At 61.2% G+C, this 19,847-nt stretch overlaps 1 protein-coding gene across 1 annotated transcript; it reads right to left on the reverse strand.

The window, feature by feature from the left end:
* Window positions 1-1,240: 1,240 nt before the first annotated feature.
* Window positions 1,241-17,323, reverse strand: LOC121160716 (PTTG1 interacting protein). The gene is made up of 6 exons (XM_040986748.1): window positions 17,135-17,323; window positions 10,879-10,931; window positions 9,851-9,959; window positions 7,158-7,329; window positions 5,864-5,910; window positions 1,241-2,556 (listed from the first exon to the last, which is right to left on the reverse strand). The coding sequence occupies exons 1-6, from the start codon at window positions 17,238-17,240 to the stop codon at window positions 2,510-2,512; spliced, it is 534 nt and encodes a 177-aa protein (XP_040842682.1). The 5' UTR covers window positions 17,241-17,323; the 3' UTR covers window positions 1,241-2,509.
* Window positions 17,324-19,847: the final 2,524 nt, after the last annotated feature.

Raw genomic sequence — 19,847 nt, forward strand, 5'->3', positions numbered from 1 at the left:
GTGGGGCGCACAGAGATCTGCTGTGGCTGATACAAAGGATCCTCCGTGCCACCTGGGCCCAGGAACAGGGCCATTGACACGTCCTGCCCCAAGACCCCACGGCGCTGCCTGCCACGGGTGTCAGCCCGCTGTGCCCCAAGACCCCACGGCGCTGCCTGCCACGGGCGTCAGCCCGCTGTGCCCTCTGACCCCACGGCGCTGCCTGCCACGGGTGTCAGCCCGCTGTGCCCCAAGACCCCATGGCACTGCCTACCACAAGCGTCAGCCCGCTGTGCCCTCTGACCCCATGGCACTGCCTGCCACAGGGCGTCAGCCCGCTGTGTCCCAAGACCCCACGCTGCTGCCTGCCACGGGCGTCAGCCCGCTGTGCCCCAAGACCCCACGGCGCTGCCTGCCACAGGGCGTCAGCCCGCTGTGCCACCAGTGCCCATGCTGGTCCCACCTGGGAGCTGAAGGCAGGCTGCTCCTCTGTCCCCAGCACATGCCAAAACTGTCCGAGCCCTGGGTGACTCCATCCCCGGACTCAGTCTACACAGTCCTGTCTGTGCACGGGAACGTCCCGAGACCCTCCCCTGGAGGGCGGGCGGGCACAGCCTCCCTGCATCTGCCAGGGAGCCAGGCCTCATGGGCACTGACTCACATCAACCCTGCCCAGGTCACTGGTGACTTCTGTCCTCAACTCACAGGCCCCGTGCCTCCCAGCTCAGGGAAGCAGTCACATCACACAGAAGGGCACCCGGAAGCAGCGGGCAGCCTCCCCAGGAACCAGACAGGCTCTAGGGTGAAGTAGAGAAGGCACACGGGCTTGCGTGTCCAAGCAGGTGTGAAGGCAGCGAGCTCCCGCTGTGCGCAGCGCCCACCAGCTTGTGTGTCCAAGCAGGGGTGAAGGCAGCGAGCTCCCGCTGTGCACAGCGCCCACCAGCTTGTGTGTCCAAGCAGGGGTGAAGGCAGCGAGCTCCCGCTGTGCGCAGCGCCCACCAGCTTGTGTGTCCAAGCAGGGGTGAAGGCAGCGAGCTCCCGCTGTGCGCAGTGCCAATTCAGAAGCACCCAGGCGGGTCTGGTGTCCAAGCGTAGACAGTGATGGTCCCCCACCAGGCCAGGGGCACATGGAGGGCATCCCTGTGGCCCTGACTGCATACACTCTCCCCACGGCTCTGGTGCCCAAGTTTGCCCAGCACCCTTACAACCACAGGGCACAGCGAGGGGGCAGCTGGACAGAAGGAACACACACTGTCCTAAGTGAAAGTGTATTAAATCATTTTATTGGAAACTGGTTACAAAGTAAGGCACTCCAAGTGGCATGGTTTGTTGAGGTTACACTTCTGTGGCTGCGCGCAGTGCCAGCTCACAGATGAAGCATGGTGGGGTGGCATGTGAGAGGGCTAGCGACACTGTGTGACGGGGAGGCTCCTCTCGGAGCTCAGTGCCGTGCGGTCAGGAAGGGGACTTTGTCAGCCACAGCAGTGTCTTCCGGGCCGCTGTGACGCAGTCAGACACAACGGCGCTGCTCCTAAGACACCTGGCAAAGCTGTGCTCAATCGCCCAGGAAGTCAGGGAAGACAGACTAAAGAATTCAGTTCTGGGAAAAAAATAATTCAAAGTTGCTTCCCTTGTATGAGAATGTGATACAGAAATGCCCACTCGTGTGCCGCCATGCCCAGCAGGTGAGTCCCCAAGGGCTCGAGGACAGGTGCCCGGTGGGGGGGCTCAGGGGCCCCCGCCCTATCAGGGCACGACCCCAGCTCCCCCCCACTCAGCAATGCATCAGCCATGGCCCGACAGGATGCGAGCTGGGCGCGGTGTGGCCGGCTGGGGGTGGCAGGGCAGGACGGGCCCGGAGCGCTGCCTGGGACAGTAATACCGTCCCCCAGACAGGACGGACGGGGACAGACGGTGTGCGCCCACACGCCAGCCCCACGTGGGGGCTGAGGGCAGGCTGGGGGCATCACCACATGGCTGTGGGCACAGATTCGCGGTTTACTGACAATCTCAACCACAAACGTCTTCCAACTAGCTATCTGACCTTTTTACACGAAAACCTTTGTGGTGAAATGTTTTAGGTGAGAAGAGAAAGTTCAAGAATTAACACACACATACTCTCTCTCTCCAGGCCATGTGAAGGAGTGCTTACAGCTCCCGGCTCAGCCGAGCTCAGGAGGGGACGCTGCATCGGCTCCTGTTTCTAACACAGCAGGGCGGCCCTGACTGGGCACGCGTGGCCGAGAAGGGGCTGCTGAGGGCCCCGCACAGCCCACAGTGACAGGAGTACGCCCACTTCCCCGACAGAAAGGTGGGCGCCCAGCGGTCAGCGGTCTCGGTGAAAGGAACAGAAAGCAACATCAGAGGGCAGGGGCAGGATTGTCGTTTGAGTGCAGCTCCTGCCTGGGCCACCAGGGGACAAGCCATCTGTCGCCGAGGTCAGGAGACAGGACGAGGCAGCTGAGCCCGCTGCCCAGGGCCGAGGGGCACTCAGACACAGCATCCCGAGGCTGGCCGGCGTCAAAGTGTTTTAGTTGTTTTCAAATCTGGCATATGGGTTCTCTTCTTTAAACAAACCTGAAAATAAATGAACCTGAATTACAAACGGACTCATGAAACCAGAGACGGCTCAAGGTGACAACTGCCTTAACCGGAGGAACTCGAGGCTGTAGGAAAAGCACGTGCAGCAAGCAGGCTCCAGTCCGCAGCCTCCTGCCCGGGACGCGGCTGTGAGCACAGGAGCCAAACGCGCTGGGATACGAGGCCAAGCACTGTGCCCCGGCTGAGGCTCGTCAAGAGAAATGAAGACACAGAAATCAAGCATTGCTTTGCAAAGTGGCGAGTTACTGTCACGGAGAAGAGGACAGAACCGGCAGGGACGGAGGGCCATGGGCCATCTACCGCCAGCACGACGGCCACAGGGCGCCAGGGAGCTACACGTGCTGTAACACACACAGGGAGCTTCACGTGCTGTGACGTAACACACACACAGGGAGCTCACACGTGCTGTGCTGTAACGTAACACACACCGGGAGCTCATACGTGCTGTAACACACACACAGGGAGCTCACACGTGCTGTAACACACACAGGGAGCTCACACGTGCTGTAACACACACACACACAGGGAGCTCACACATGCTGTAACACACAGGGAGCTCACACGTGCTGTAACACACACACAGGGAGCTCACACGTGCTGTAACACACACACAGGGAGCTCACACGTGCTGTAACACACACAGGGAGCTCACACGTGCTGTGACGTAACACACACAGGGAGCTCACACGTGCTGTGCTGTAACACACACAGGGAGCTCACACGTGCTGTGCTGTGACACACACACAGGGAGCTCACACATGCTATGCTGTGCTGTGACATAACACACAGGGAGCTCACACGTGCTGTGACGTAACACACACTGGGAGCTCACACGTGCTGTGCAGTAACACATACACAGGGAGCTCACACATGCTGTGACGTAACACACACACAGGGAGCTCACACGTGCTGTAACACATACACAGGGAGCTCACACATGCTGTAACACACACAGGGAGCTCACACGTGCTGTGACCTAACCAGCACTAACATGGAAGGTGTGTATGCTGTGACGCAACCAGGACTGGCTCATGCTGTGATTTAACTTGTGCACATCACGACTGCACTGTGCACACGGCTCTGGCGCTCGCCGAGGACCTGGGCAACGCACAGCTCACGGCTCGTCTTCCACTGCGTGGAGGCTCTGCACCAGCCTCACTGGCGGTTCCCACGGCATGGAGGTGCAGGAGGGGACTCAGAGCAGCAGAGGTGACAGAGAAGGAGCACGTGGGAGGGACTGTGGCTTTCTCATGTGTCAAGGCAGGTGCAGTTAGAACTGGGCAGACACCACGGCCTAACATGAGTGGCAGCCATCTGTGTGGGGCTTAAGGGGAGCAGGGAGACCGTTCTGCAACAGAACAAAGGCTATTGCTCTATGAGCTGTCCCCAGCAGGAATTCTTCTACACACCCGGGGCTTGCCAATGTGGCTCTGCCACAAGACAGCACACCATGGCAGACGCAGCACGCGACTCAAAGGTTGGATTCACTGTGACAGGTGGAGTAGGACACGCACCCATCGGTACAGCACACCGACTCTGCTAGAGCCTTGCCCACACTGTGAGGGCAAACACAGAGCGAAAGTTCAATTCTGCTTTTCTTTCTTTTTCTGACAGAGCCGAGCACTCCCATCCGCTGGGTCACCCCCTGAATGCCTGCGTGGCCAAGGCTGAGCCAGGCGCTGGGAAGCCAAAGCAGGTCTTCCATTGCTGAGGTCCGTGTGATGGGTGTGGAAGACAGGAAGGTGTGAAGAGCATTGTTCCACTGCAGGCAGGGCCGCAAGGAACTTCCCAACGGCCTGAATGCAGCTCCACCTCCCTGTGCATGGACACTGGACAACCCCGCTGAGAATTCTATAATCTCTTTATGCATTGTCTGCCTCTGCGGAGTTAATGTTTACTGCCAGTGTGAGCTTGGAAGTTGATGTCGCCATACTGTTTTAGCCAAAGGGCTTAGGGTTTTCCCTCCCCCATTGATCATATACTAAGCAAGGGTGTAAAGTCCCCAGGTGCAGTGGGAACCTATTCTTTCCCTCCTTCTTTGATCTTTAGGTCCTTCCTTCTGTGAAGTCTTTCCTTCCTTGATTAACTCAAGACTAAGCTGTAGAATGAGGATTGTGGTAGGAATGTGTTACTGATTGATGCACCATCTATTGAGAACTTTTTCCTAGCCAGGTGCCAGGCGCCAGGTGGATAACATCCTAGCCTTAGGTGAGACAACTGGCAGAGTTATCTTTAGAAACACCCACTTGACCACAACGTAAAGAGTCTGAGCCAGAGTTTGACTGATTTTGTATAAATAAAGCGGACAGCTTTCCCGCATGGTCCATTATGATCATGAAATCCTAGTGGTTCGTCTTTCTTTCCTCTTTGCGCCTCATCCACGCACCCTTCGCGAGTTCCGAACTCAGCTGAGCTGGACTCCAGCATTCCATGTGGGTGGCATGGAGCCAAGCGCTGATGTCATATCCTGCAGCCCCCCCCAGGACACACGCTAGCTGGAAGCCAGAACCTGGGACGCAGCTGCGACGTGGATCCAGGCACCGACTCTGGCCCCAGGGCTGGTGGTGCAGGGGTTGAGCTGCCAGCTGCAACGCCAGCATGCGGAGCAGGTGCCAGTCCTGGCTGCATCCCTCTGGAGCCGTACTACTGCGAGTGCACCTAGGCAGGCAGCAGAAAGCTCTGGCCACACCGAGGGGACCTGACGGAACTCCTGGCTCCTGACCTTGGCCTGCTGCAGCCATTTGGGGAAGATGTGTGTGCTTTTCAAATGAATACGTAAACAATTTGCAAAATGGTAAACAATTACGAACACACTGTGTCTGCCCGGACGCGTGCCTCTACGGGGACTTTCACACACACCCCTGACAGTGAGGTACCACGGGTCAGGAGGAAGGACCCCCGCAGTGTCACCGACAGGACAGCGCAGGTGCACGGGGCTGAGGGCAAGCCAGAGCTGGAGTCCAGGGACTCAGCAGCAAGGCGGATCATTCCAGAAGTCTGCTATACACAGAAGACAAATACATGTCCAACCAAACAAGCTTTCCCTCAAGGATTCTGATAGAGACAACACCTCAAGGCTCTCAGCAGACTAAGTACAGGACGGCCCGGCCCGAGTGCACGGCCGCCTTTCTCACAAGAGACAATCTCCCCTCCGCTGAGGAGGAAGCCCCCAGCGCCCAGAAGGAAGCCCACCCATCCCAGCCGTCCACACTCCCTCGGCACCGACAGGACCAGGACGGCATGGTGGCAACTGCCACCCAGCAGGAAGACACACAGTCCTTACCGTATTTTTTCCGGATTTCATCATGTCTTGACTTCATCTCCGCTCTCCTAAAAAGCAAAAGGAGACACCATGTGGCAAACCACGAGGCACAGGGGGCTGTCAGCAGCTGCGGCACAAGCTTCCGCTTCTGGTGGCTTCCCTGCTGCCCAGCACGCGCCCAAGGGGGAGCAGGCAGGGCGGTCCAACGGCATCTTCTCGCCAATGAACCAAGTCAACTGACACTCTGATACTGAAAAAAGGTTCGTCTCAGGGCCAGCAGGGTGCTGTGAGTCCTCCTGCCAGCACCAGCATCCGCTGTGGGCATCGGCCTTAGTTCCAGCTGCTCCACTTGCCCTCCAGCTCCCTGCCCGTGGGCTGGGGAAGCAGAGAGGAGGCCCAAGTCCTGGGACCTGCACTGACACGGGAGACCGAGAAGCACCTGCTCCCATCTTCTGACCAATCCAGCTCTGACTGTGCAGCCACATGGCGACCAGCACGTGGAAGGATTTCTGTCTCTCCTTCTCCAGCAGCCAGGACTTTCCAAATAAAATTAACCAAACTTTAAAAAAGATTCAAAGTCTGAGCAACAGAGAGATGTTTGTGTCTGCTATCCCTCACTGTCCAGATACTCCCAGATACTCCCACAGCTGATCCCTCACTGTCCAGATACTCCCACAGCCGATCCCTCTGTCCAGATACTCCCACCAGCTGATCCCTCTGTCCAGATACTCCCACCAGCTGATCCCTCACTGTCCAGATACTCCCACCAGCCAGTACTGGCACAGGAAGAACTCAGGAGCGTGACTCTCCACGCAGGCCCTGTGTCAAGGCCATCCTCTGAGACCTTCAGGAGGCTGGACGGCAAGTACAGCAGCAGGACGCCAGCAGGCACCAGGTCTGATGCGGGCACTGGGTCTGATGTGGGCACCAGAGAAGCAGCACACTCCTGCCTGGTGCACTGTTAACTCTGAAAAGCTCTCCTACTTAGGAAAGCTCACTGGTCCCTGAGCCAGCCCTGGCAAGGAGGAGGCTTGGCAGGCCAGCCAGCTGACTCCAAGAAACAGCACCTCATGCACCCTGCTCGGTGGTGGTGACGACATGACTCCGCCCTGCCTCCTGGATTAACAGCCGTCGGCAGCCTGACTACCCGGCGGGGCCATCTGTGACCAGGCCGGGGCGCACACACAGACTCACGGGGCTGTCCGTCTCCTTCTCTGCACAGAAGGAATCCTGGCAACCCCAAGCAGTGCCTTTGCTTTCAGGGACAGGGACCTCCACGACCCCGCAGGCCCGCCGCCCCAGGACGGTCCCTCACCTCTCCTCCTGGCGGATCCGCCTCTCTTCCCGCTCCCTCATGGCCCTCTCGTCGCTCTTGTCCGGCTTCCGACTCCTCTTCCTCCGGCAGCAGCAGCAGCAGCAGACGGCAACACCCAGCAGGATGGCGCCCCCCAAAACAGACATGGTGATGATCAGTGCCTCAAAGTTCACTGCAAACCAAACACACCGTGAGAGGGTCCGTCACGGCCAGGGTCACTACAACCCACACACACACTGTGAGGGGGGCCGTCACGGCCAGGGTCACTACAACCCACACACTGTGAGGGGGGCCGTCACGGCCAGGGTCACTACAACCCACACACTGTGAGGGGGGCCGTCACGGCCAGGGTCACTACAACCCACACACACACTGTCAGAGGGGCCGTCACGGCCAGTGTCACTACAACCCACACACACCGTGAGAGGGGCCGTCACGGCCAGGGTCACTACAACCCACACACACCGTGAGAGGGGCCGTCACGGCCAGGGTCACTACAACCCACACACACTGTGAGGGGGGCCGTCACAGCCAGGGTCACTACAACCCACACACACCGTGAAGGGGGCCATCACGGCCAGAGCGCATGGCCTCAGACAAGGCGCCAGCAGGGTCCCACCCCCAGGGCCTGCTGAGTCCCTCTGCAGTTCAGGACAACCTAGGGTCCCAGGACCATGTATGCATACTCAGACCAAGACATTGCCACTTGAACTCAGGCTAACTCAGAAACGGGGGTTTAGTCTGATGCAGCTTTGTTCACTATTTAAGTCAATGTTAAGCACATGACATTACTGCCAAGGGGCATCCAAGGGAAGCACGCTGCCCACTGACGGATCCGGAGGGACAGGGGCTGGAGCGGCTGCTCGGGCAGGACCTCCACAGCCTCATCAACTCTGCAGAGAGCACACCAAGCAACCGCTCCCTGTGAAACAGACACAAACTGGAAACAAGTTCAAGTGCACATCAAGAGCTGGAAATGGAAACCAGCTAAGGCTGTTCTACTCAGCCTGGACCACAGCCAATTCACACCCAAAGGCTGTGTGCAAACAAGCTTTGCAACACCACTGGAAGACAGTGCCAAGAGCAAACTCCCTGGGCTGTGGTGCCCAGACAATCCCACTTGCCCTGCCGCCTAAAGCACTGTGCCGACACCTCCTGCCCTCCTGGCCGGGGCAGGCGTGCAGGTGGCCGTCCCAAGGGCCCGCAGTGCGCCATGCAAGGTGCCCCGCTGTGAGCGACTCCCAAGCAGACCGCACTGCTAGCTCAGTAATGATGCTGACACACCAAGCCGCACTTGCCCAAACACCTTTGGAGCTCAAATCCTGCCTTTTCCTCCTCAGTATTCAGAAAACGTAAACTGCCACGAATGGCAACAGCAGAAACAGGAAGGAGCCCTCCATTTGGGGTGGGTCGGTGCTGAGATCTCTGCAAAGCCATCTTCAAGAGCCAACGGGGTTTGCGTGGCAGCTGGCCTAGTGCAGCCGACCCTGCCGCCAACACACAAAGCTCGCTGCGACCCAACACGGGGCTGACACTGGGGTCCCCCAGCCCTCAGGGGTAGTGACACCTGGGATGAGGAGCACCCCACAAAGCTGCACACAGTCCATGGTGGTGCACAGTCCATGGCAGCCCCATCCTGGCTTCAACCACGTGGGACACGGCGTCTCCACCCTGGGACACGACCACATGGGACACAGCGTCTCCCTTCTGAGACACGACCACGTGGGACATGGCGTCTCCACCCTGGGACACGACCACGTGGGACACAGTGTCTCCACCCTGGGACACGACCACGTGGGACATGGCGTCTCCACCCTGGGACACGACCACGTGGGACACGGTGTCTCCACCCTGGGACACGACCACGTGGGACACGGTGTCTCCACCCTGGGACACGACCACATGGGACACAGCGTCTCCCTTCTGAGACACGACCACGTGGGACATGGCGTCTCCACCCTGGGACACGACCACGTGGGACACGGTGTCTCCACCCTGGGACACGACCACGTGGGACACGGTGTCTCCACCCTGGGACACGACCACATGGGACACAGCGTCTCCCTTCTGAGACACGACCATGTGGGACATGGCGTCTCCACCCTAGGACACGACCACGTGGGACATGGCGTCTCCACCCTAGGACACGACCACGTGGGACATGCGTCTCCACCCTGGGCTATGACCACGTGGGACACGGTGTCTTCTTCCAGGGACTCTACAGGACACACTGGAACTGAAAGCTGCCAACCTCAGCCGTCCAGGGCTGGACTCCTGTGTGTCTGGCCATCCCTGTAACCTGGTGGTGACATCACTTACAGGAGAGTCACAGGCCAAGGTGCTCAGCACCCTCAGTCAGAGAGAAACACAAACACCCAGGCTTCCTACAGCGTCCCCTCAGCCCTCAGGACGCCTGCCCCACGGAACGCGAGCCCGCCTGGTGTGAAGAGCTGGCCTGGGACTGTCACTGGTACAGCTCACCCCAGGACTGTGGAAGCATCGGGGAGCAGACAGCGCATTCCAGGTGACTGGGTCAGCGCAGTGGTCCCCACGGGCCCTGATGGAGCCTTCCAGAGCGCTGTGCGTGTCCCACACAATCTCCGTGCGTGGGGATAACCTGATCTGCACGAAAAGTTGCTGGTTGTTTGCAGAATTTTCAAAAAGAAAAAAACCAAATAAACAAAACAACTTACCCCAGCAAACACCCCAGCGTGCAGAACTCAGTTTACAAAGAGAAGCAGGTGGCAGGATTTTTGTAACTGGGTAGTCCAGACAAGCCTTGTTCGTGTTGCACCACAGACACTGAAAGAAATCGACAGAAAATCAGGCCTGAGAATGGCCAGGCCCTGATTGCACGCACTGCCTCCTGGGCCTCCCAAATGCCTCCATGTTCACCCTCAATGCCCTCTAGTCAATGCCCAGCAGTGGCCCCGTCAACTCACAAGGTTGAACCCAACAAGGGCCCCTGCTTCTGAGCTACCAAGCCCCCAGCTCCCCTGTGCCCGGGCCTCACACGGCTTCCGCACAGCACCTCCACTTCTCGCACACCGGGCACACTGCCTGCTGAGGGCCTGGTCCTCAGCACGCACCCACTGAGTTGCTGAATGGCAGCTGCCGTTTGTCAACGGGCACCAGGCATCCTGCCTCAGGCTTGCCCCGGCGACAAGCAGCTACTGCAGGGAAGGCTCAGGGCACCACTTGCTGATGCGCCTGCTCCAGCCCGCCATGAGCTGGGTAGCCACACACAGCAAAGCACCAGGCCAGGCTGCTGCAGCAGGGCACAAGGGCCCCACAGGCATGGTGGGCAAGGGGAGCAGCCCCAGTCAGGCCAGGCCCCCAGAGGCAGCCCTTCAGACAGGAGCTGTTCTCCACTCCCGGGCCTGCACCATCCTGCTCCAGCCTCATGAGGTGCTTCAGCCAGTGGGGGTGCTGTGGGACCAGGACCCTCCCAGACTGCAGGGTGGAATGCCCCCTCTCCCATCCCAGGGTGCCCTGCCAGCAACTTCAGGCCCAGCAGCAGAAGTGCCCAGGCACCAGCTCGGCGAGAACTGCTGTACTATCTTTACTTCCCAGGCACCTGCTACAGGAACTAAGCCACACCACAGAAATATCTCCACGAGACACCCCCAATCCCACACAGCCCGCCCTGCAACGCCACGAGCAAGCCCCGGACCCCCGGGCAGGCCTCTGCACACGGCGCTCCGCTGGGCACGTGACTCACAGAGACGTTTCTCAGGCATTCCTCACAGGTTCTGTTCGTGTTGTGGGAACAAGCTGTGGAGAAAACAAGGAAATCAGTGAAAACCACGCCATGCAGATATCAGCTCCCACGCAGGGAGGGGCCAGCACGGGACGCTGGCGCCACCAATCTCACCTGGAACCACCAAGCTGCTCCTGGTGACAAGTTACCTTCAAGGCACAAGGACAAAGTTCACTATATCCTGAACGAGCAGGCACAGCACGCCAGGGCACTTCCTGGAAGGAGGCGGCTCCAGACACAGACGGCATGCATGTCCCTTAGAGGGTGACCTGGTCCTCACCCACTGGCAACCAACCAGCCTCCAGGCGAGGTCACCGCAACACCCGTGTTCTCAGACCCCGACCTCGTGGGCCTGGCCGGCCTTCCCCAGCCAGGGCTGTGCTCCGGCCCCCAGGGACACGCCGCTCCACATACACAGCACTACTGCCCAACAGAGGGGTCAGACGCGACTCTCAGTCAGAGGGCAAGGACTGCGGTACGCCTGAAGGACACATGAAGGACACCCTATGTGGCAGCAGGCAGCCGGGACCCAGGTGCTCCGACCCAGCGTCCCTGGTCACTAGGCAAGCCAGACCCGATACTACATGTGCCAGTACGGTGAAAACCACCGCCCCCAACTGCAGGCCAGGACGGCAGCAGTGCTGGGCAGTGCCCGAGGTGTCAGCGTCTGTGACCCAGGCTGGCCAGTGGGGCCTACCCCATAGCCACAAACACAGCCACGGCTGCCCCCTGGCCACAGAGACACACCCAAGCCTGTTCCACTACCATGGAAACACCACCCCCACCCCGGCCACGGAGACACACCCATGCCTGCCCCCACCCCCGGCCTCGGCCACACACCCATGCCTGTCCCATGGCCACGCGGCCACACCCATGCCTGCCCCCACCCCCGGCCTCGGCCACACACCCATGCCTGCCCGACCCCCGGCCACGGAGACACACCCATGCCTGTCCCATGGCCACGCGGCCACACCCATGCCTGCCCCCACCCCCGGCCACGGAGACGCACCCATGCCTGTCCCATGGCCACGTGGCCACACCCATGCCTGCCCCCACCCCCGGCCATGGAGACACAGCCATGCCTGTCCCATGGCCACGTGGCCACACCCATGCCTGCCCCCACCCCCGGCCTCACACCCATGCCTGTCCCATGGCCACGTGGCCACACCCATGCCTGCCCCCACCCCCGGCCTTGGCCACACACCCATGCCTGTCCCGTGGCCTCACCAACACACTCATGCCTGCCCCACTCCCATGGAAACACACCCCCCCACGGCACGGCCACGAGCAGCACTTGTACTCCAGGAGGTTTGTGGGTCAGGCCAGAGCACACACCGCCTTGTCCAGGCCAGCACTAGTGTTCTACTTCCTACCGGCGGAGTTACTTCGTGGAGACGCGAACCTGTGACTGTAAAGGGAACTGAATGGATGGTACAGCAAAAACTAAAAGGAAAACAAAGGAAGGCAGGAGGCATCACAGGGCTGAAAAATGCAGAGTATATATATGAAATACATGAACATTTTTCTATGTAAATTGAAAAGGTTTAAAAATTCACAACTGCCCAAACAAAGGAGGGGGAGGAACGATCTACACAAAACATGGATGATCAGAGCGACAGAGGGAAAGACAGCGGCCTGGCCGGAGAGGAGGGCACGGTGCCACGAGGGCAGGGCCGCCCCCGGGCGAGGAGGGTCAGGCACCACGAGGGCAGGTCAGGCACCACGAGGGCAGGGCCGCCCCCGGGCGAGGAGGGTCAGGCACCACGAGGGCAGGGCCGCCCCTGGGCGAGGAGGGTCAGGCACCACGAGGACAGGGCCGCCCCCGGGCGAGCAGGGTCAGGCACCACGAGGGCAGGGCCTGCCTCGGGGCTCACAGCCTCCTTGCAGGTGAACCCTTTCTGGACACACTTTGGAATGTGCCCGAGACAACCACTGCATGCGGGCTGGCAACACGCGTAGTGAGGTACAGCTAAGGCCTGGGCAGTCTGGCTGGACAGACGGACACACCACACAGGGTGGCAGACACTGCTCTGGGGTGCAGCGTATTAAACTGCAGCCAATGCTGCAGCACACGGTGCGAGCACGCGGACCCTGCTACCCCCAAGACAGACCCAGAAGACATTCCTGGTTCCCGCCGTCGGAGCCATCTGGAGGAAGAACCAGTGGAGGGAAGCTCTTTCTCCCCCTGCATTGCTCTACCTTTGAAGTGCTTTTTAAAAAGCTGCTGTTTTATTCATTCTGTGACTGGAGGGACAATCGCAGGGTGAACCGGCCTTGGCTCGCACAGGTCCTCTGCTTCAGTCGCACCGCCCATTTCACATGGAAGCATGACAGTCACTCGTGCCCAAGACGCCCTCCGAGAACCCCCAGTAGGGTGACCCCCTCTGCTCAAGCTCCCGTCGTGGCAAGCACACGCAGCAGCACGTCCCAACCGGCCCAGCAAGGCGACAAGTCCCCAGCGCTGGGCACAGCTTCGTCCACGCAGAGGCCAGCCCGGCTTCCCAGCCGCTGCTCCCCCTGCAAAGGAGCCCGGGGCCTGGGAGATGAGGGCAGTTCCAGGACGGCGGACGGCAGTGGACAGAGCTCGCCACGGCACGGCGTCGCAGGAAGTACAGCTGACCGGCCACAGGACTCAGGGCCAGCGTGGACAGCTCAAATAGCCACTGCCCATGACATGCAGTCAGAGAAGGCCAGGCAGCAAGCGTGGATGACACGAGACGCCGCTGAGTCGGGCAGCGTCCACTGCTTAACCACAGCACCACGGCCACGGCAGGAGCCCTGAGCCGAGACGGGGGGACAGGCAGCAACCAGGGCTCACTCAGCCCACAGCACAGGCCCCGCCAAGGTGACCAAGGCCTTAACATGACCCTGGACAGAGTGACCGACGGGCCGCCTCCTCAGGGGCACCAAGGAAGACACAGTCACACGGCTGCTGGAACTGACCCCGCTCACCGGAAGGCAGCCAGGCGTCAGCCGGCAGGAGGGGCTTGCCGACGGGGGTGAGTGTGGGCACGCCAACGGGACAGCTGGGCAGCTGTGCCTGGGAAAGCGAGCATGTCCGGGCTCAAGACCCACACCCTGCTACTCCCGCGGAGTCAGGCAGCAGAGGCCCTTGCTCCTGCACACATCCTACAGGATTCAGGCTGAGCAGTCCCTTCAGCCAACAAGTCAGCTGCCAGTCCTCAACAGAAACATCATAAGGTGACCTTCTAAAGATCTTTTACCTGAAAGGCAGATTTAAATAGGGAGGAGAAACAGGTTTCCCAGCCGCTGCTTCGCTCCCCAGGCAGCTGCCAGCAGCCAGGAGCTTCAGCCAGGTCTCCCAGGCGGGGCAGGGTCCTCAGGCTTGCCCCACTGCTTCCCCAGGCCATCAGACAGGGCTGGGCAAGACAGAGCAGCCAGTCTAGAGCCAATGTTCTAAATCCAAGGCACTGACGCCAAAGCCAGCACACCGAAGGCAGAGGGCCGGCAGCCCCTCCACACTGAGCAGCCAGGTCATCCATGAAAGGCTACGGCCTCCCCCAGGAGGACAGACGGGGAGGGAAGGGGGCCTCACTCCAGGGCAGGCAGGGAGAGAGGGGGTCTCCCTCACTGGGTTCATAAAGCTTTTTCTTATCTGGTCTTGCGTGAACCAAGACACAGTACAGACTAGGTCCAGCCTAGACCTCTGCATTATGGCTCCCTGTGAGTCAGCTGAGGCCCTGGAGGAAGGCAGGGAAAACTGCTCAACTCCCCTCCAGTTCCTGACACACTAGCAACAGGGCAGGTCTGCAGCAAAGTGAGGCCTCAGTAAAACGTCGGAGCTGGGCCTAGCTGGTAAAGTCCTCTCCTTGCACGCACCAGGATCCCATGTGGGCTCTGGTTCATGTCCCGGCTGCCCCACGTCCCATCCAGCTCCCTGCCTGTGGCCTGGGAAAGCAGTTGAGGACGGCCCAAGACTTGGGATCCTGCACCCATGTGGGAGACCAAGAAGAGACTCCTGGCTCCTGGCTTCAGATCAGCGCAGCTCCAGCTGTTGTGGCGGCTTGGGGAGTGAATCGACAGATGGAAAATCTTCCTCTCTGTCTCTCCTCCTTTCTGTATATCTGACTTTCCAGTAAAAAATAAATGCTAAAAAAATAACAACAACATCAGAGCTGGGAAAGGGCATCCTACTCTGTCCGCAGCTCATGTCTGCCAGCAGAAGAAGGCTGTGGGGCCAGGCAGCAGCCTGCCCCTCAGAGGTCTCTCACTGCATCCTGACCTCAGCACACACTAGGAAACTCCGTAAGCCCAGCCAGGGTGTGGCCGCATCTCTAAGGTCCTGTGACTCGGGGCCTCAACTCGGAGCCTATTGATCCGTTAAAAAAAAGAAGAAGCTTCATTGATTTGAAAGAGCTACAGAGACAGAGCTGCTGGTTCACTGCCCGAGGGCCAGGAGCTCCTTCAGCTGCCCACATGCATGGCACAGGCCCAAGCACGCGGCTAGCCTCTGCTGTCCTCCCGTGCCAGCAGCAAGGAGCTGCAGCGAGGCCAGGACCACGTGCACACGGGCTGCTCCACGCCCGCCGCGTCACGGGGCTGGGCTGACCGTGCACGTGTTTTCAAAGCGTTTCACTGTGGGTCACTTCACGGCCTCACCCCAGTGAGTCCCACAGGACAAGCCAGCACATTCTGCCGAGCTGAGGACAAGAGTTCGCCACTTATCACGGCCTGGCCGCACGGCACGCTGCAGCCCTCGCGGTGGATCGGGTCCCTCCTGCCCAGGGACATCAGCGGCAGACAAAAGGACAGAACAGAAATTCATTGAGACAGAGAAGTCCTGGGCATCCCACTGCAGCAGCGAGAGCAGCATACCACGCGCGCTGGCTGCGGCAGTTTATACAACTTAGTCAAAAACAGGATTTCACAACAAAACCAGATTTGCCGCCTCCAAGAGCAGGCGGCAGAGCCCGTGCTGGGCTGGTGGCCTGGCCCTGCTGTGCTGCTCCGAGCTCTGCGTGGGCAGCAGGCGCCCGGCCGCGCTCCTGGGCCCGTGGATGTGCAACTCCAGGCTCTAGGGAGGCTCCTGTGCTGCGGGCTCTCACGCCCTCCGACTGAGGCCGTGAGAGCAGGTGTCGGGCCGCCCTAAACCCACTCACATCACAGTCCTGCCCTGTGACCGCATCACCCCACACCGCATGGGGACGCCTGGGTGTCCGTGGGGTCCAGGGCACCCCCCCTCAGGCACTGTACCGGCTCACACAGCCTCATTCTGTTCCGGCCATCTCTTTAAAGATGTATCTATTGCTGCTGGAAAGGCACATCAGATGTACGGAGGGAAGGAGACACAGATCTCCACTGGTTCACACCCCCCACGGCCACAACGGCCAGAGCTGAGCTGATCCGAAGCCAGGAGCCAGGAGCCTCCTCCAGGTCTCCCACACGGGTGCAGGGTCCCAAGGCTGTGGGCTGTCCTCGACTGCTTTCCCAGGCCACAAGCAGGGAGCTGGATGGGAAGTGGGACAGCTAGAACAGGAACCAGCGCCTCTATGGGATACTGGCGCATGCAAGGCGAGGACTGAACCACGGAGCCATCGCCTGGGGCCAGCTCCTGCCATTTCAAGGTGAGAGTGAGTAAAACAGGACAGCCTCCTGGCACTGGGAGCTTCCAAGAGGAAGCCAGCAGGGCCACCTCTGCCCAATGAGGAAGTGCTTTTTGGCGGCGTCACACCCCAAGGATCAGGGCGCAGGCACCCCTCCCCAGGGCACAGGCACCACTCCCCAGGGCACAGGCATGCTCCTAGGGCGTAGGCATCCCCCAGGGCACAGGCATCCCCCAAAGCCGGAGCCCAGAAGCAGCCCCGACACACAGCTTCCTGAGCCACCTGCCACCTTGGGGTGGTCAGCGTCCACCTGTGCCGGGGACACCACCCACCGTCACAAAGGCTGAGCCCGGAGGCGCCTTGCGGGCGAGGTCCTAACAGGCCGCTCCAGCCCTCACTGCAGGGGGACCGGCCTCACAGCCAGCGGCCACCGGGTGTGGCCGCCCAGGACGCTGCCCAGCCCGGGCTCCCCCCGAGCACAACGCGCATTCCCGTGCCTTGAGGCTGCACCTCGCCAGGGCGGAGCCGCGGATGGACACGAGGCCCCGCGGCCCCGGCCTCCCCCGAGCCCCGGGCCTCCCCGTCACGCGCCTGGTCAAAGGGCGGCTCCTCCGCGCGCCGGACCCCGACCCGACCCCAGGCCCGGCCCTCACCGCCTCCGGCCGGCTCCTGCGCGGCCGCGGCCCGCACGAGCACCAGCACCAGCAGGGCGCCGCCGACAGGCAGCCGCGAGCGCGATGTCGGCCCGCCGGACGCCATGGCCGCTCCCTCCGCCGCTCGCTCGGTCTCTGCCGGACAGCTGGACAGACGCAACGCCAGCGTCCGCCGGCCCTGCCCGGAGCTAGCGCGGCGCCGGAAGTGGGCCGGGGGCCGGGCAGGCTGGGACTGCGGCTGCGCGTCCGTCGCGGCCCGCCCCCAGAGCCGCCGGCCCCGCCCCTGGCCCGCCAGCCCCGCCCCGAAGCCGCCAGCCCCGCCCTCTGGCACGCTAGGCCCACCCTCCAGCCCGCCAGCCCCGCCCCCAGGCTCCGCCAGGCCTAGTGCGCCTGCGCAGACTCGTTTTGGCCAAGGGACTCCCTATGGGCCAGCGCTTCCCGCTTCCTTGGCCCTGTGGCGGTGCCCGGCTGCTGCTGCCTCTGACTTGGGTCCTGACAGGCGGTCACCTCTCGCCCACCGCCCCAGGCCTCTCTTCCTGCCCCCGTGGTTGTGGTGGGAGGTCGAAATGGTGTGCTGATGCATTAGGGCGTTTAGAATCTCGGAACTAGCCCCCCAAAGCGGTCCTACACGTGTGGCGCTGAAGCCGGGAGGACTCCGGGTGTCCCTTCACAGGCAAGCCCAGCACGAGCCCAGCGGGGACCCAGCGCCCGGCGGCCCTGCCCTGCCTGGCGCCTCCGGGATCGGCTCCTCGCCAACATTCCGTCGCTGAAGTGGTTCTCAGCCGGACTCTGGGGGTCAGCCCAGAGGGACCCCTGGGTGGTGGCTTTGGGGAATGGAGGTCCCTCGGGAAGTCACTACCCCCTCAGCCCCCCGGAGAGCCTCTCCTTTGCCCGTTGGGCCAGGGGACAGTCTGCAGCCAGCTGGGCTCGCCTCCACCCTAGGTGACTTCCTTGTGGCGCAGTGGGCCAGGCAGGGGCCAGGGCAGCATCCCATAGTGGGGTGTCCATGCGAGTCCTGGCTTCTCTGCGTGCAGCCTGCAGTTCTGCCCGCGCACCTGGGAAGGCCTGGGCCGCGGCCCCCGTGGAGCTCCTGGCCTGGGTTCCAGCTTGGCCCAGCCCTGGCTGTTGCGGCCATCCCCTGCCCCCTATCCCCTGCCCCCTATCCCCTGCCCCCTGTGTGGAGACCAGGATGGAACTCCTGGCCCTGGGCTCCAGCTTGGCTCAGCCCTGGCTGTTGCGGCCATCTGGGGAATGGATCAGTGGTACTCGGAGTGTCTCTTGCACCAAATAAATCATGAGCAAGTAAATCCTGTTCTGAAAGGCAGACGGGGAGTAGAGGCTTGGGACTGCAGGCCTGGGCCTGTCTGGGGACACGGGAGAAGCGTCCGTGCTGGCCGCGGTGGCCCTCGCTGGCTCAGCAGGAGCAGGGACTGGGATCAAGGGGCCCTGTCTGCCACAGGCGGGGCAGCTGCCCCCTGCCCCCGGCCCGGCCTCATGACCCGGGCCTGTTCTGTAAGTGCCCTCCGTGCTGAGCCCGCTGGGAAGCAGTGATGGGCTCTGGGCGGGTGGGGCTTTGGCTTTCCCACCGTCCCCTCCAGCGGGGTTCTTGTCACAGTAATGGCCATCCTGTCTGTGTGTAGCTACAACAGGCCATGCGTCTGGCCCACTTCTCCCCTGTCACACACTTTATGCCCTCATCGGGACCGGCTCCTGGCTGCAGGTCAGCTCCGCTCGGGCTATCGCGGCCTCTTGGAGAGTGAACCAGCAGGCGGAAGATCTGTCTGTCCTTCTCCCTGTAAGTCTGACTTTCCAACAAAAACAAATCTTTAAAAATATACGAGAGCCAGTGTAGGACAGTATTTAAAGTGAATTTAGGAGTCGAAAGGAAGAAGTTCCTAAATGATGCGTGTGTTCATTCTCCAAGATCATCAAGCACGCAGGAGTGCTCGGGGACTTGAGGAGTACTGAGCTCACAGCACCGTAAGCACGAAGCAGCCAGGGCAGGGCTGTGGGGGAGCAGAGCTGGCTGACACCCTCTGAGTTTGTTCTAGAAGACAACTGAGGAGGGAGGCCTGTGTGCTCAGGTGGAAGGGCAGGCGCCCGCGGCACAGCCTGGGTGCTGGAATCCACTGTGGAGTCCCCGCTGGGCCTCAAAGAAGCACAATTCCTCCCTGTGTGCTCAGGTAGAAGGGCAGGCGCCCGCAGCACAGCCTGGGTGCTGGAATCCACTGTGGAGTCCCCGCTGGGCACAGCCTGGGTGCTGGAGTCCACTGTGGAGTCCCCGCTGGGCCTCGAAGCACAATTCCTCCCTGTGTGCTCAGGTGGAAGGGCAGGCCCCGGCAGCACAGCCTGGGTGCTGGAATCCACTGTGGAGTCCCCGCTGGGCCTTGAAGAAGCACAATTCCTCCCTGTGTGCTCAGGTGGAAGGGCAGGCCCCGGCAGCACAGCCTGGGTGCTGGAATCCACTGTGGAGTCCCCGCTGGGCCTTGAAGAAGCACAATTCCTCCCTGTGTGCTCAGGTGGAAGGGCAGGCGCCCGCAGCACAGCCTGGGTGCTGGAATCCACTGTGGAGTCCCCGCTGGGCACAGCCTGGGTGCTGGAGTCCACTGTGGAGTCCCCGCTGGGCCTCGAAGCACAATTCTTCGGTGGCTGTGTCCCCTGAGAAACCTCACACTAGTGGGCTGGTTCAAGGATGACTCCAGAGGAACTGTGT

This window comes from Ochotona curzoniae, unplaced genomic scaffold, assembly GCF_017591425.1.
Source record: "Ochotona curzoniae isolate NIBS_2020 unplaced genomic scaffold, NIBS_Ocur_1.0 contig_4516, whole genome shotgun sequence".
NCBI lineage: Eukaryota > Metazoa > Chordata > Mammalia > Lagomorpha > Ochotonidae > Ochotona > Ochotona curzoniae.

Coding starts and splice junctions, on each gene's coding strand:
- LOC121160716 (XM_040986748.1), bottom strand. CDS start 17,240: ATGGCGTCCGGCGGGCCGACATCGCGCTCGCGGCTGCCTGTCGGCGGC. Junction 5,911..7,157: donor CGGATCCGCCAGGAGGAGAG/GTGAGGGACCGT, acceptor TTTGCTTTTTAG/GAGAGCGGAGATGAAGTCAA. Junction 2,557..5,863: donor TGAAATCCGGAAAAAATACG/GTAAGGACTGTG, acceptor ATTTATTTTCAG/GTTTGTTTAAAGAAGAGAAC.